Source organism: Ictidomys tridecemlineatus, chromosome X (genome assembly GCF_052094955.1).
Source record: "Ictidomys tridecemlineatus isolate mIctTri1 chromosome X, mIctTri1.hap1, whole genome shotgun sequence".
NCBI lineage: Eukaryota > Metazoa > Chordata > Mammalia > Rodentia > Sciuridae > Ictidomys > Ictidomys tridecemlineatus.
In genome coordinates, this window is record NC_135493.1 from 1,704,435 (window position 1) to 1,719,325 (window position 14,891).

The 14,891-nt window shown below is 52.8% G+C and overlaps 2 protein-coding genes across 5 annotated transcripts; both read left to right on the plus strand.

The window, feature by feature from the left end:
- The first annotated feature begins 449 nt into the window (after positions 1-449).
- On the plus strand, positions 450-7,014 carry Renbp (renin binding protein). Of its 4 annotated transcripts, none has more exons than XM_005340623.5 (11): positions 450-607; positions 850-959; positions 1,119-1,194; positions 1,352-1,427; positions 1,578-1,750; positions 2,203-2,427; positions 2,995-3,076; positions 3,415-3,590; positions 3,979-4,110; positions 6,699-6,786; positions 6,868-7,014. In XM_005340623.5, the coding sequence occupies exons 1-11, from the start codon at positions 581-583 to the stop codon at positions 6,984-6,986; spliced, it is 1,284 nt and encodes a 427-aa protein (XP_005340680.1). In that variant the 5' UTR covers positions 450-580; the 3' UTR covers positions 6,987-7,014. The 4 variants fall into 4 exon arrangements, with proteins under 4 accessions (XP_005340680.1, XP_013220788.1, XP_040143030.1 ...); XM_013365334.4 differs by having other exon boundaries at positions 460-577; XM_040287085.2 differs by having other exon boundaries at positions 487-683.
- Positions 7,015-7,259: 245 nt separating this feature from the next.
- Positions 7,260-11,952, plus strand: Naa10 (N-alpha-acetyltransferase 10, NatA catalytic subunit). Its single transcript, XM_005340620.4, has 8 exons — positions 7,260-7,481; positions 7,911-8,009; positions 8,400-8,458; positions 9,238-9,283; positions 9,381-9,496; positions 9,685-9,729; positions 10,880-10,964; positions 11,652-11,952. Exons 1-8 carry the CDS (start codon positions 7,461-7,463, stop codon positions 11,886-11,888), a joined length of 708 nt encoding a protein of 235 aa, XP_005340677.1. The 5' UTR covers positions 7,260-7,460; the 3' UTR covers positions 11,889-11,952.
- Positions 11,953-14,891: the final 2,939 nt, after the last annotated feature.

A 14,891-nucleotide genomic window follows, 5' to 3' on the forward strand; every position in this document is an offset into this window, starting at 1 on the left:
GAAGCGCGCTCGCCTGGCACGCGTGCGGCCCGGGTTCGATCCTCAGCACCACATACAAACAAAGATGTTGTGTCCGCCGAAAACTGAAAAATAAATATTAAAAAATTCTCTCTCTCTCTCTCTCTCTCTCTCTCTCTCTCTCTCTCTCTCTCTTTAAAAAAAAAAGAAGAAGAAGAAGAGCCTCTGGATTCAGGCATTTCCAGTTTTCCCCTCTACTGCTGCACCCTAGCCACGCACACCTGCCAAGACCACCACTCCATTCAGACGCAGTCCCACCACCCCACTCCTGCCCTCCCCATCGTCCCAGTCTGTCCTGCCAACTCATGCAGCATTTTCCACCAGGAAGATCTCCAGCAGAGGGTGCCCAGCAGAAGCCATCTCAGGCCCAAGAGTCGTTCAGGGCTGAGCACGGGGGGCGGAGCTACTCCCCGCCCCCCTCAGGCCCCGCCCCTCATCAGGCCCCGCCCCCTGGCCCAGCGGAACGTGGAGAAGGGGCGGGAGAGTGGGGCGCAGCTGGGTCAGCTGAGTGACAGTCACGGGACTGCTACCAGCTCCATCTGGCTTCCTGGAGGAGAGGGTGATGAGCGGGGGTCTCCGAGTGCAACAGGCTAGTGGTGGGACTGATGGGGAGGTGCTGTCCTAGAGGGCCCCAGCGGAGGTGGGGTCAGAAGTTCAGCACAGAGGTAGTGGTGGGGAAGCTCTGAGGCTGTGTCCTGAGCTTCGCCTTCTATGGGGGGACGGGTCAGGGAGCTCTGGGGTCCACTGATGTCCTCGGAGGAAACTGAGACCCAGGGGGATTGGGAAATCCTCCTGGGTCGCTGTGCCTTCAACCCCTGAGTCCCCCTTCAGGACATGGAAAAGGAGTGGGAGACTCTGCGAGCCTGGAAGGAGCGTGTGGGGCAGGAGCTGGACCGAGTAGTGGCTTTCTGGATGGAGCATTCCCATGACCAGGAGCATGGGTGCGTGGCTCTCCCGGTGTCCTCAGCAGGGTGTTTGCCCCTCCCAAGCCTCTACCTCACTCAAATGCGACTCACAGATCCAATGGCCACAGCCTGGCCTGCATCTGTGTGTAGAGGTGTGGGATTCCTCCCCACTCACTAACGCTTTGTGTCCCACAGGGGCTTCTTCACATGCCTGGGCCGAGATGGGCAGGTGTATGACAACCTCAAATATGTCTGGCTGCAGGGGAGACAGGTAGGGGTGTTCCCAGCCTTATGGCTCTCACTGTGCCCCTGGGCCCCTCCTGATAGTCCACACAGGCCTGTCATTTCAACAGTCTTCTTCCCACAATAGGAAAACCTAGGCCTCCCCCTCACCCAAGCCACTTCCTACTTGCCCTGTTCCCCCACAGGTATGGATGTATTGTCGTTTGTACCGCAAGTTCCAGCGCTTCCGCCGTTCTGAACTTCTGGACTCAGCCAAAGCAGGTGCCTCCTCTTATCCCCATCTCCCCAGGGGCCTCATCCATGTTTACTCAATAAGGCTCATGGGGGCATTACTAGAGCCATCTACAAGCAGTAAAGGTTCTAGGGAAGGTCCTCATCTGAGTCCTCCCCTGCCAACTCCCTAACCACCAGGTGGCGAGTTTTTGCTGCGTTATGCGCGGGTGGCACCTCCTGACAAGAAGTGTGCCTTTGTGCTGACTCAGAGTGGCCTCCCTGTCAAGGTGCAGAGGACCATCTTCAGCGAGTGTTTCTACACCATGGCCATGAATGAGCTGTGGAGGGTGACAGGGGAAGAGCGTTACCAGGTCTGTGGGAGGATGGATCTAAGGGTGCACCTTGAAGAGGTGCCCTAGAACTCTGCTATATGTGTCCCATACAATCCTATCCTGCCCTGGGCCTGCCCCAGCCCTGTATTATTGCATGTATTTTCATCATATCTAAGGGTTTTTCTCTCCGCCCAAATCTTCTTCACCTCTGAGCCCCACCTCCTGTATCACCACAGGGCCCTGGGGCAGAGAGGGCTTGATCCATACCCTGGGTGCAGCTGGGAGGGGTCCTTCACCTCCTCCCCAGGCCCCTAGGCTAGTACTAAAGCAGAGCTGTAGAAGGTGTCCTTGGAGTGCAGAAGAGAACACAACCTTCCCACCAGGGGGCTGAATCCTCAGGCCCCTGCAGGTTCCTGTGGGACAGGACAGCTGAGTCAGAGGCAATACAGCCTTCACCTGGGCCTTCCTTTTCTCACCTCCATTTCCTGCAGAATGAAGCAGTGGAAATGATGGATCAGATCATCCACTGGGTACGAGAGGACTCATCGGGGCTTGGTCGGCCCCAGTTGCCAGGGGCTCCGGCTGCAGAGTCCATGGCAGTGCCCATGATGCTACTCAACCTGGTAGAGCAGCTTGGGGAGGCAGATGAGGAGCTGGCAGGCAAATATGCAGAGCTGGGAGACTGGTGTGCCCAGAGGATTCTGCAGCATGTCCAGGTGTGTGTGTGAAGGGCAATATGACACACTTTCTCCCACTACCTGGGGTGATTCTTCTGCCTTAAAGACAGCTAGACAAGAGGGACAGGGTTTTGATTGAAGGGCTAAAAGGGAGCCTGTCCTTCCATTTGTCCTTTTAAGGGGTTTCTTGGGGTATATCCCAGTTAGAGGGGCCATTCTGAGCCTCCCAGAGATATCTCAATTAAACTTCAAATGTCAGACCTGGGGAGGCTTATTTGGGGACGTGCAGCCCAGAGCCCTTGGGAAGGTAGAGCCCAAGCATGTCACTTGGCAGAGAACTGGGTGTGGCCAAGGGCTGAAGGGAGGGAGCCAGAGCCCCTGAGCTAGAAACCCAGACTTAAGCCTTGTCCCACCCCATCCTCTGCTGGCATCCATGCCTGCCCTGTCAGTCCCCTTCAATGTTTTACACTTCCCCTTCAAGAGGCCCAGGCCTGTGGCCAGGATTAGAACCTGGAGGCCTCTGGGGGTGAATCTAGGCTGGTGGGAGGGAGGGGTTATTTGGGAGCTAAATGATAGAGTTGGCTTCTCCTGCCCCTTCTCCTGCAGAGGGATGGACAAGCTGTGCTGGAGAACGTGTCAGAGGATGGCAAAGAACTCTCTGGTTGTTTGGGGAGACACCAGAACCCAGGTGAGGGGGCAGAATAGACTGAGCCTGAGGAAGGGACCACCTCAGGCTTGAGGCTTCAGGTAAGGGGAGTTGCCTTCTGCCACCCTCTACAGAGGAGCAGAGAGAGAAGTGGTCTTCTGGTGCTGGGACATTGGCGACAGCAGGAGCATAAGTCAGGGGAGCTTGTTGCCAGGTTGCAGGGTTCAGGCAGGCCTGAAAGGCTGAAAAGCAGACTATCCCTTGGGGGCAGAACACAAGGCTCTAAGGGTTAGGGAGGGAGGAAGGGAAGTGCCAGGCGGGCTTGACCTCTCCCCACGCCTGAGGAGGGTCTGGTGCTGCTTGACTCCACCCCTCCCCAGGCCATGCTTTGGAAGCTGGCTGGTTCCTGCTTCGTCATGCCCTCAGGAAAGGCAATCCTGAACTTCGCGCTCACGTCATAGAGAAGTTCCTGTTGTTGTCTTTCCACTCTGGGTGGGACCCTGAGCATGGAGGCCTCTTCTACTTCCAGGATGCTGACAACCTCTGCCCTACCCAGGTTGGTGCTCCCAGGGACACGATTAGCCTCCTTTCTAAGGCTTTCTTGAATTGCTCCCTGTGCTGTGGCCTTCTGACTGCTGAGGGTGGCTGTGCTGACCATGGGTGGGAACAGTGTCCAAGGGGCTTAAAGACAGCTAGACAAGAGGGACAGGGTTTTGACTCAAGGGCTAAAAGGGAGCCTGTCCTTCCACTTGTCCTTTTAAGGGATCTCTTGGGGTATGTCCCTGTCAGAGGGGTCATTCTGAGCCTCCCAGAGATATCTCACAATTAAACTTCAAGTGTCAGATAGAAACTGAGCTGGGACCAGAGGATGAGTGATGAGTGCCCTACTGAGAGGGATGCAGGTGACCAGGCCTCTCAGACACCTGCCTCTGCTCTACTTTTAGCTGGAGTGGGATATGAAGCTCTGGTGGCCACACAGTGAGGCCATGATTGCCTTCCTCATGGGTTATAGTGACAGTGGGGACCCTGCCTTGCTACACCTCTTCTATCAGGTGGCTGAGTACACCTTCCGCCAGGTGAGTGCTGCCCCCTTGTCCCTTGAAAGCCCCTGGTAGGTGGCAGAGATGGCAGGTAGCAGAATGGGGATTGCCTAAGTTTCCAGGGGCAGGAATCTGAGACTAGAGCAGGGCAGGGTGTGTATGAGAAAGAGGGTCTAGGCAGGGCTCAACCTGGATAAGAAGCCTGGCAGGACCCTGAACGACCTGCTCAGCCTTGAGACAAGGAGGCTGGTGGAGCTGTGTTTGGATTTCTGAGTCTGTAATTCAGAGGGAGAGGTCTGGGCTGGCTACAGATATTTATTTATTTTTATTCTTTTTAAAGAGAGAGAGAGAATTTTTTAATATTTTTTTTAGTTCTCGGCGGACACAACATCTTTGTATGTGGTGCTGAGGATTGAACGAGGGCTGCATGCATACCAGGCGATCCCGCTACCGCTTGAGCCACATCCCCAGCCCATGGCTACAGATATTTAATACTGAGAGCTATGAGGCAACAAAACAAAGAAACCTGGAACCATAGCAGAGGCTCTTATCCTGGGGTCTATGGGCTGTGGAAGCTAGGAGAAAAATTATTTTATGTGCACTGATCTCTAACTGAAATCTCGCACTGCTGTCATTGTGACTGGAGGCAAGGGAATCCCAGATTTATTTATATTATGTTGTGGTTAGAGGCATCTCCAAGTATCTCACATGCTTGTTATGAGTTTCCAAATAGGAGGAATCATTAGACATGTGACTTTGTCTTAATACTGAATGTATTCATAAAGGGCATGGATGAGAGGCCACCAGTTATAAATATAAAAGGAAATAGGACACATTTGAACAAGATAGAGATGACATTAAACAGTTACAAAAGTCATAATGAACATGTAAATCAGTATGCACTAAGAAACATAATACAGAAAACAAAAATCTGGATGGTCAAGGAAAAGGAAAACTGGACAGAAAAACAATAGGAAGGTTTTTTACTTACATTTTTGATTTTTGTTTATTTGTGTGTGGTGCTGGGCATTATCTTCCTGTGTCACATCAAGTCATAAAACAATAGGGACATGAGCAATATAACTGAAAAGTTAATAATGAATAGATAAGAACTAGTTTTAACTCCCATGGTACTGGGGATTGAACTCTATCAGAATTACATCCCCAGTCTTTTATTTTTTCTTTTATACCTTTATTTTATTTATTTATTTTTATGTAGTGCTGAGGATCGAACCCAGGGCCTCGCGTGTGCTAGGCAAGTGCTCTCTTGCTGAGCCACAACCCCAGTGCCTTTTCTTTTTGACACAGGGTCTTCCCAAGTTGTTGAGGCTGACCTTGAACTTGAGATCCTCTTGCCTCACTGTCCTGAGTTGCTGGGATTGCAGGTGTGCACCATGTTGACCAGCTGCCATGAACTCATAGATCACAATTTAAATGGACTTTTCTCTTGCAGTTATGGAAATCAAACCCAGAGCCTTCTGCATGCCAGTCAAGTGCTTCAAGCATTGAGCTACACCCTCTAATTCCTAAAGGGACATTTTGATAGTAGAGTTTAATGTCATTGTTTTGCTCTATGATCCTCTGAGAAGGGCCTCCACTTATCAGGAAAAATAAATGGACCTAGGCTAGGGCCTCGTAGTATATCTATCCTGGAGAGTATGTAAGGAACTGACAAACCTCCTTGAGACAGATGCTGGATGAGGTGCAGGCAGGACAGGATTGGGGGAATGGGTCAGCTTAGCTAGCTGAGCTGCTGTTCCCGGTATGGAAAGTAGTGGAGTACTGGACAGGGGCAGAGGAAGAAAAAGGATGAGATGCATTTGGAACCCATCATACAAGGACAGGAGTCTGATCTCTGTGTAGGATTGCATAGTCATCTACTGGACCACAGACCTGTGAATCTGGGAACAGGGGAATTACTTGTTAACCAGTTTCCTGTCAGGTCAAGCCTCCATGAAGTTTCTTTTCCTTTTTGGTACTGGGGATTGAACTCAGGGGCACTCAACCACAGAGCCACATCCCCAGCCCTATTTTGTATTTCATTTAGACACAGGGTTTCCCTGAGTTGCTTAGGGCCTTGCCACTGCTGAGGCTGGGTTTGAACTCGGGATCCTCCTGTCTCAGCCTGGCAAGCCATTGGGATGACGGGTGTGCATCACCACACCGGCTCAAGTTTCTTTAAGTGGGTTGACCAGAAGTACAATTCACATACACTAAAATGTATCAACTTTAAGGATTCAGTTCAAGGAGTTATAACAATGTAATAAACCTGTGTAACCACCACTGCAATCACGCTATGGTGTGTAGACTGTTGTTCCAGAGTAGGGTTCTTCTTATTCCATCTCATAGTTTCAGCGCCTCGCCTGCAGACCCTTCTCTAGCCAGTTACACAGGGGCAGACGGCCTGCTGCCTTTCACTCCCTGGCTTTCATCTTTGTCCAGGACGCCTTGTAGTGGTTAAAAACACTAATTTTGGAGGCATGATACCTGGGGTCCACCGGGGCTCCGATCCCCCCACCCCCCGCAGCGGTGCAGCGGGTACGATGAGCATTCCGAGCACTCAGACCGGGGCATCCAGGCAGGTTCGGCCGGCTCTAGCTGTCATTGTCTCATTGTTATTCCAGTTTCGAGATCCCGAGTATGGGGAGTGGTTTGGCTATCTAAATCGAGAGGGAAAGGTCGCCCTCACCATTAAGGGGGGTCCTTTCAAAGGTGAGTGTGGGACAGCGGGGCCGCTGGGGCTCGTGGACTCGGCTCCCCCTGCCCTCCTAACCCACCCGCCTTTCCCCACAGGCTGCTTCCACGTGCCGCGGTGCCTAGCCATGTGCGAAGAGATGCTGGGCGCTCTGCTGAGCCGCCTTGCCTCAGCCCCCGCCCCCACCTGCTCCCTGCCCGCTGTCCCCGCCCGCTGACGCGCGGAATAAAGCTGAGCCTGTTCTACCTGCCTGTGTGCGCGAATCTATGGGTGCGCGGGAGGGGGCGGCCACTGCGTGTAGCCAGCGTCCAGCAGCCCACAGGTACCGCCTCGCTGGGTTGGCGCCTCGCCCCACCCACACTCCCGCCCTGCGCTTTGGTCTGTTCAGTTCATTGGCTTGTGCGCGCACTAGCCCGCCCCGAGGACTGGCCCACCCTGCGCGCTGGACCACCCCACACATTGGCCTAGCGGCCAGGAGGGCGGGTCCAGCAGCCGCGCACTTCCGGCCGGTGGCCGGTCGGGAGCGCACCGCCTCTTCCGCCGCCGCCCCCGCGAGCCCTTCCCCAGCTCCAGCCCCAGCCCCGGTCCCGGCCCCGGCCCCATCCTCATCCTCCCCTGCATCGCTTCAGAGCGCGGTGGCAGCTGACTGCGCGTTCACAACCCGCTGGGACCCGCGAGCCCCGCCGCCGTTATGAACATCCGCAATGCGAGGGTGAGGAGCCGGGGCGGGCGACTGTCCGCGCCGCGTGGGCGCCGGACCGGGTGGCCGCGTGCGCATGCTCCCGGGGGACCTGGCCCTGTGGCCCTGCGCGCCGGCAGCCGCGGGAACCGTGAAGCTGGACCAGCCTGCAGTGGTGGTCAGGGACGCAGGGCTTAGGGCTGTGAATCCCCTGTTTGCATGATGTCAGGACCCGGTAGGGTGGGCTCCTGGAACCTCCAGGCTCTCACTCTTTCCTGAAACTGACGCATTTTGCACCAGCGGCTGTGGACCAGGCCCTGTGCAGTCAGATATTCACAGCCTTTCCCAGCCCCGGTGGAGGGAGGCTGAGAACACCGACAGGGAGCTGGATTCTCACCTGACGGAGGCCTACTTAGTCACCCCAGCCCTAAACTGATCGCGTCCCGCTGTCCTCCCCTGCAGCCTGAGGACCTGATGAACATGCAGCACTGCAACCTCCTCTGCCTGCCTGAGAACTATCAGATGAAATACTACTTCTACCATGGCCTCTCCTGGCCCCAGGTGGGAAGAGTTTGAATTTGGGAGTAAGACACCTTAGGCCGAGGAAATTGCAGCCCCAGTGGGCAAGGCCATAAGAGCCCCGAGGGCTTTGTGGTCGGTAGGGGTGTTCTCAGCTGGAGGGGGCAGGGGCGACAAAAAGGAGGTGCCTGAAGGGAGCGTAGAATAGGGGCAGGGTGGGGACAGGATTCCTACCTTCTGTCTCTTCTCTTGTGGGTCAAAGACAGGACACTCTGTGGTGTGGTGAAAACTGTCCGACAGGTCAAAAGCTGTCACAGAACTCACCACTTGAGCAACTTCCAGCTGTCAGGCACATAGCAGGAGATGGGCTGTGGGTTCTTTGGGCTCCTACATGAAGTTGTGTACTGACTTCCTTTTCCTCTCTGTCACCAGCTCTCTTACATTGCTGAGGATGAGAATGGGAAGATTGTGGGGTATGTCCTGGCCAAAATGTGAGTCACCAAGGAGGAAGAGAAGCCTAGTGCTGGGACTGTGGGAGACAAACTTTGGAGGGGAAGGCCAACAGTCCCTATGTCTCATGGATGCTCATGTGTGTAGGTTTCAAAAAAGAAAATAGGCTGCTTTTTAGGACTGTAAATTTACAGAAGAATTAAGCAGATCAGTACAGATTTCCCATAAGATCCCTTACTCTCCATTTCCTCTATTATTAACATGTTGCATTAGGTACATTTGTTGTAAGTAAGGAACCAACAATGATACTTTGTTAACTAAGTGCCCAAAGTTTACATTCTTGACTTTCTTTCTGTGCAGTGAGCTCCCAGCCTTATACATACGGCTAGGACTTGTTTTACTGTGCTCTGTAACGCCCCCCTGCCCCGCCCCACTAACCCCTGGCAGCCACTGATCTTTTTACCAGCTCCACAGTTTTGCCATTTCCAGAATGGCATGTAGTTGAAATCATACAGCCTGTAGACTCTTCAGACTGGGTTTTTATCACTTAATGATATGCAGTTAAGGTTCCTTCCTGTCCTTTTTGTGGCTTGTCAGCCATTTATTTATATATTTTTATCATGGTACAATATTGTATTGACACTGCACATATCTGGTCAATGTGGGGTAGAGGGAGCACTATTGGCTGCTCTTCCCCAGCCTGGATCTTGGAGTGCTAGAACACCAGCCTCAAGTAGTTTGAACATCCACTGTGCACAGGTGCTTGGGGGTGGCTGTGCCTGCACCAGGCTCCTTTCTAGCTCTTTCCTTTTTCCTCTAGGGAAGAGGACCCAGATGATGTGCCTCATGGACATATCACCTCACTGGTAAGTGGGGCCCACCAAGGAAGCAGGGGGTAGTTGGGGTAGCCCTTACATTAAGATCTTACTAAGATCCCACCCCCACCCACCCTCTTCTCACCAGGCTGTGAAACGTTCCCACAGGCGCCTTGGCCTGGCTCAGAAGCTGATGGATCAGGCCTCTCGAGCCATGATAGAGAACTTCAATGCCAAATACGTCTCCCTGCATGTCAGGAAGAGGTGGAAGCTAAGCTGAGGGATGCGGGGAGGGGGAAGAAGAGACAACATTTTGATGCAGGTTCTAGGGTGCTCTGCCTTTTGGAGGAAATCTGGGAAGTAGGATCAGTGGGAAGGAGGAGCCAGGGGGAGGGGTAGTACCTGGACATGGCCTGCCTGGCCAAGTTCAGCAGTGCCTTATTCCCCTGCAGTAACCGGGCCGCCCTGCACCTCTATTCCAACACCCTCAACTTTCAGTAAGTAGATCTAGATTTTTCTAAGGGGATGGGGCTGGTCCCAGGTCTGGCCCATCCAGTTGGTTGAAGTGGGCTTAGCTGCCTTTCAGGCACAATGTGGGAGGGACCAAGAGGGGGAGGCAGGCAGCTATGGACTCCAGACATTGCTAGGAGTCCTTCTCCATACTCTGTGCTGCTGATATAGAGACAGCACCTGCCTGTTCATATCTGTTCACCGCATGTTGTGATGGGGGGTGGTGATCTGGCATGTCTTGCTGATGGAGGAGGGATAGCTTGCTATTGGCCAAGGTTGGTGAAGGTAACTGTGGCAAAGAACATGTGATGCTTCTTTGTTCAAATTTGGGAGTAGATAGATATGGTCCCCAGGCATGAACAGAGACAAAGAAGCAGGACTCCAAGTGACTAGGAACCATCTTTGAGAGGAGAAGGAAGGATGACACAGGAAGGAAGGGCCACCAGCTAGAGCACCAAGAGACCTAGAGCTGTGAGCATCCTGGTGGATGAGGGCAGGTTGGCTCAGGCTGTGGGAATCTTCATGTGCCCAACATGGGCAAGAGAACCTGGACGTGTTCAGTAGACAGTGGCAGAAAGTACTTGAAAGTGAGACTGGGGTCAGGCCAATGAGTGCAACTTTCTTTCCAGTGGCAGGGCCACCAGAGTGTGCATACACACCTCCCAATGTAGGCACTCCCCCTAAGCTGCTTGGGCAGGGTCCACAATGTGTGGGAAGAGTACTCACAGAGGCCACAGCACCCCTCGCCCCCAGTTCCCATTGTTCTTGCTAGGCAGAGGAATTGGCTATGTGCTCAGTAAGTGACAGGGAGCAGAGCAGGTAGGGAAGGAGAGGGCTAACCCAGGTTTAACCTCATGAGGAACCACAGACAGATCTTGGTAGCTGGACTGGGCTCGGTAGTGGCAGGACTGTGGTGAATGATGTCAAGGCAGTGGGTGCTGCCTGCTCTGAACTTTGCTGGAGACAGCACAGGGAAGGCCATGTTGGAAATGGGGCTACTGAAAAAGAGTTCCTTTCTGCTGGGATTTCTGCTTCCAAAAGGATTCTTCAGGGGGAAATGACACCTATCCATTAGCCTATGATACCAGGAGACCAAGATAATTTGCCCCCAAGTTTGGGTTTTCTTACTATCTCTAGGATCAGCGAAGTGGAGCCCAAATACTATGCAGATGGGGAAGATGCATATGCAATGAAGCGGGACCTCACCCAGATGGCTGATGAGGTAAGAGTCCACCTTGGCCACAGCAGCATTCCTGGAGGTGAAGGGGGGCGGGTCCTGCTGGGGGAAGGTGGCTTATCAGGACGCCTGAAACAGAAGGCTGGAAGCAAGACCAACTTTTGTTGCCAGTCCTTGCAGCTATAGTGCTGGGGGTTGGAGCCCCTCTTTTACCTTCATTTCCTAAGTGGTCAAGTGGGGACCTTGGCCTTGGCTGGCTCTAGAAGAGGCCATCCATCCAGGATTCTGTTTTCTGGGAAACAAGCCTGTAGGAGGGATATGAAGTGCAGAGGGAGACTTTCCAGAGGGGGAATGGGATGACCAGGGAATACCTGTGACTTGCCTGTTCAGAGGTAAAACCAAACTGGGCTGTGGAGAAAGTTGGGGTCCTGGTCATGCCTCCTTAGAGGACAGGGCTCTTAAAGGGCACTGTTATCTTGGGGGTTTCTCAGTGGCTGGTTTGAGGGAGGCACAGTCACTCTCATTTTATGGGTGCGAAAACAGGCCTAGAGAAGGGCAGAGTCAGAACTCAAGCAAGGTCTTCCCCACCAGTTGGGCTTCCTGCTCTGGCCCTGCTCTGGCCTCTCATTATGCCCCTCCCATAGTAACTGAACCTGGCTTCCCTTGCCCTGTTGACTACAGACTTATGTCTTTTCTCTTTCTACATGCTTCTCCCTGGGCTCCTGGTCGCAGCTGAGGCGGCATCTGGAGCTGAAAGAAAAGGGCAGGCACGTGGTCCTGGGTGCCATTGAGAACAAGGTGGAGAGCAAAGGCAATTCGCTTCCCAGCTCAGGAGAGGTCTGTCGTGAGGAGAAAGGCCTGGCTGCTGAGGATAGTGGCGGGGACAGCAAAGACCTCAGTGAGGTCAGCGAGACCACAGAGAGCACGGATGTCAAGGACAGCTCAGAGGCCTCTGACTCAGCCTCCTAGAGCCTGCCCCAGCCCATCCTCACCTACAGGTTTTCACAATAAACCTCAGCCTGTGGTCCTTGGGGATTTGTTTCTTGAGTGTGGCATACTTCATGAGTTTTCGTGTCATCCTTGCACAGGCCCATGCTAATACTCTATTGTTCCTGTTTGTGTATGTGCTGCTGAAGCCTTGGAAAGTGTGTGTGTGTCTGTGTGTGTGTGGTGTGTTTTGCAGAGTTTGGTGGGGGGGTGCCTCTCCAGCTTTTGCCCAGGGGATAAAAACTTTACAACCTTTGAACCTAGAGCAACCTGCCAAGTCCAAGTAAAAGGGAAGGGTTTCTTCAGGGGTGTGGAGATGGGACTCCCAAGATCCATGGCTTTCAGCAGCTTTGGGTCAGGGGAGGAGGATCCCCACTGAGGAAGCAGACACTCTGCCTTTGGAGCCCTGCTCTGCTGCTACCTTGCTAGGCCTCTGTGTCCTCATTAACATTCCAGGGCTGAGGTAGATGATCTGTCAGGGCCTTTCTAGTTTTCCCACATTCAGTGTTTGGAGGGACAAGCCTAGACTAGCCAACCTTAAGCTTCAAAGGCATCTCCCCCTCATTCTTAGTATGCAGTACTACTTCTGCCACCCCTTTCTTTCCCGAGTCACATTTCCTTCCAGCTACTGCAGCTCAGCTCCAATTCATACCTGGTAGATGCCAGTTGCCTGTGTCCAACTGATCATTGGGCTTATCTACACCTATCCTATCTGAGTCATGTCCCAACCTGCCATCCAGTTGTTTCAAGCCTTGTCAACTATTTCAATTACTTCTTCCCCTGCCATGAGAAAGTATAGCAAGCCCTGTGTACTCAACCTCCATGATCTCTTGAATCTACTCCCTAACATGAGCTTACATTTGAAAACAATTAAGAGACCTCAGTATAGTTTTTTTTTGGGGGGGGGTATTGGAGATTGAATTTAGGGGCACTTAACCACTGAACCACATCCTCAGCAATTTAAAAAAAATATATTTTATTAGAGGTGCTGGGGATATAGTTCAGTTGGTAGAGTGCTTGCCTCACATACACAAGGCCCTGGGTTCAATCCCCAGTACCTCCCCCCCCCCCAAAAAAAAAATTAATTTTATTAGAGAAGGTCAAGTTCCTAAGGGTGGCTTTGAACTCTGGATCCTCCTGCCCCAGCCTCCTGAGCTGGAGCTGCTGGGATTACAGACGTGTGCCACTGTAGTTTTTTACAGAAAAACTGATCAGATAGTACCTATCCCCTTTTCCCCTGTTTCCCTATTAATATTTTCTAGTAGGTGGCATATTTGTTACAAGTCATGAGCCAATTCATGGCCTCACTCTAACCTTAATTTTAGCTCCCACATCTTTCCTCCCTGCCCCTCCTGGCTGCAACGCCAGCATTTGATGCTCCTAGTCCCTGAGCCGGCTCTGCCTGGGCCACCAGCATCCCAGAGGAGCTCCGCACTCCTGAGCTGTCACTATGCTTAATAGTCCCGCTATTGCGGTGGCACGCTGCTTCCCCGTCAGGTTGAATAATTCACCACCCAGACCAGAACTTCCTCTTTGGCTAGCGCCTGGCGCGTGACCAACTGCAGAAACCGTGAATAGAGTGCAGCTGGGCAGGGCCTAGGCAGGAAGGGCGCCTGCGCGCGGCCGCCACTCCCTAGCTCGCTGGCTCGGGTGACGCTGCGTTAATTGGCTGAAGTTTCAAGGCTTCTCTTTGTATGGGTCGAAGCGACCCCTGGTCCCGCCCACCGTGCCTGAGTCAGTCTCTTCGCAAGCAGGCGGTGGGCTAAGTTCCCAGGCTCTGATTGGTCCGGCGGCGCCGGCCCAATTACGAACTAGAGGGCGAGCATGCGCATTGTCTTGGCCGCGCCCCAGCGCTAGAGGGAGGGAGCTGCTAATAGCTCCTACGGCGCGGTGGGGAACTTTCCTTTCACTACGCCTTAGCCCTCGGTCCTCTGCGTCTCTAGCGGCCCAGAGACGCGCGGCCGCCCCCTCCGCCCCCAGGCGGTTAGGTTTCCTGGGCGGAGGTGGGACCTGCCAAGCGGGGGAGAAAAAGACAGGACGGAAACCACAGGCCCGCTTGGCCCTAGAGGCCCGGTACTTCTCCTGCCTCTGCAGTATCTGCCTCCTGGGAGCGGCCGCTTCTAAGCCAATGAGTAGAGGCTGGAAGACTGGGTGGGAAAGCAGGTCCCCCGCCTCCTCACTGTGTGGCTGGGGGTGGACTCCAGGGAAGCTTCTCCAGGAGATGAACCCATACACATTCAAGATGAACAACCTTGACCTCTGAATCCCCATTATTAAACTTTTGGAAAACCGACACAGAGGAATGGGAAGCGGGGGCTCATTGCCTAATTCATGCTCTCATTTCCATGTGGATATATGGTGACAATTTCACCATTGGTTTAATCTCCCTCTGGTCCACCTTCACATCTTACCTAACTACATCAGTTCTGCCATCACCCCTCAGTACCAAATGTACATGCAACGGGCTTAGAAAGGTCCTGCAGTCCTGGCCCTCACCTTATGTGATATAATTTGGCTTTTGGATTCTTTGTAGAGGAATAGTATAGTTAAAGATAGAGCCATCATTAGGGTGCAGTTTCATTCAGGGCTTTAAATGCCAAACAAGTGTCTTAAAAGCCAGGACTCAAGGGGTTGGCTGGTTGGTTTTTGCTTTCAATTCAAGGATTCAAAGCAGGGGCTGAAGCCAGGAGTGGTAATGCCCCTCTGTAATCCCAAGAGCTCAGGAGGCTGAAATAGGAGGATTACAAGGTCGGGGCCAGTCTGAAATAATTTTCTTGTGTAAATATGTAAATATATCATAGTCCATCCCACCATCCATCATGTACATCCATAAGAATGGGGTCCTAACTAGAATAAGATATATTCTATGTTTGTATAATTATATCAAAATGGATTCTACTTTCATGTATAACTAAAAAGAATTTTTAAAAAGTTGGAGACCAGCCTCAGCAACTTAGCAAGATCCTGTCTCAAAATTAAAAGAAA